Raw genomic sequence first — 870 nt, forward strand, 5'->3', positions numbered from 1 at the left:
CGCAGCAGCGGCAAGCAGACGACGGCGGCGCCTGGGCTTACTCATCCTTCCAGGAATGAAAGTGGGCGGGGCTTCCTGACTCCGCGAGCGCGGACGAGGAGGCGGAGCCCTCCTTGGGCGATGCGCATCCCGGGCTTTGTAGTCCTTTGAGTCGCCTCCAGGCCGCTGAGCGAATGAGCGTCAGAACTACGAGTCCCAGAAGGCTCAGCGGTTGTTATCCAGCGAAGCCTTACTCGGCGCCTGCATTCTAATCACACGTGGGAGTGGTGTGGCTGGAGGGAGAGAGACGCAATTCCTGGCAGGGGGAAGCTGCTAACTTGTTCCTCCGGGCTTTGATCCGCGGAAGTCTAGTGGGGGGGAAAGAAAGCTTTGATCATAAGCCACTTAAGAGGGAAAGTCCCCTTTAATCCGACGGTGGGGAGACCTTGCGTAGCCCAACTACTAATATCACAGCTCATCTAATACTCCAGCTTCTCACTCCTTAAAAGTAAATATACCCCTTTCCTCCTACTTCCCACCCCACACCCCCTTTGCAGCTCTCCACCCCTTAGGCTGCCTCCGGTTTCTGTGGCTTCCAAAGTTTTCCAGTCGCTTAAGAGCCATGGGGAATGGGATGAACAAGGTAAATGTGCTTCTCTTCTATTCCCCCCACCCCCCCGGTGTTTGTGTGCTCGGGCGCCCCCCCCAGGTCTTGCAGAAGGACCCGCGCCTCCTTTATTTGGAACCGTCGGAAGGGGACGCGAAACGGACGCTTGGCTTTGGGAGGAACTTCGTGGGTGTTTCGGGGTCTCGGAGCAAGGGGGGCTTTGCAAATGCACGTGCAGCGCAGAGCCCAGCGCGTGTTGATCTGGACTGGGGGCCCCGTCAACG

At 58.3% G+C, this 870-nt stretch overlaps 1 protein-coding gene across 1 annotated transcript in view; it reads left to right on the top strand.

The window, feature by feature from the left end:
* Nucleotides 1-276: 276 nt before the first annotated feature.
* Nucleotides 277-870, top strand: part of LOC107112825 (dual specificity protein phosphatase 22) — a gene marked incomplete at its 3' end in the record, with an annotated part of 52,925 nt that continues 52,331 nt past the window's right edge. Inside the window, exon 1 of the mRNA XM_015414017.1 lies at nt 277-622. Coding sequence (XP_015269503.1) covers nt 602-622 — 21 coding nt within the window. The remainder of the gene's footprint in view (nt 623-870) is intronic.

This window comes from Gekko japonicus, unplaced genomic scaffold (assembly GCF_001447785.1).
Source record: "Gekko japonicus isolate JY-2015 unplaced genomic scaffold, Gekko_japonicus_V1.1 scaffold2633, whole genome shotgun sequence".
Lineage (NCBI taxonomy): Eukaryota > Metazoa > Chordata > Lepidosauria > Squamata > Gekkonidae > Gekko > Gekko japonicus.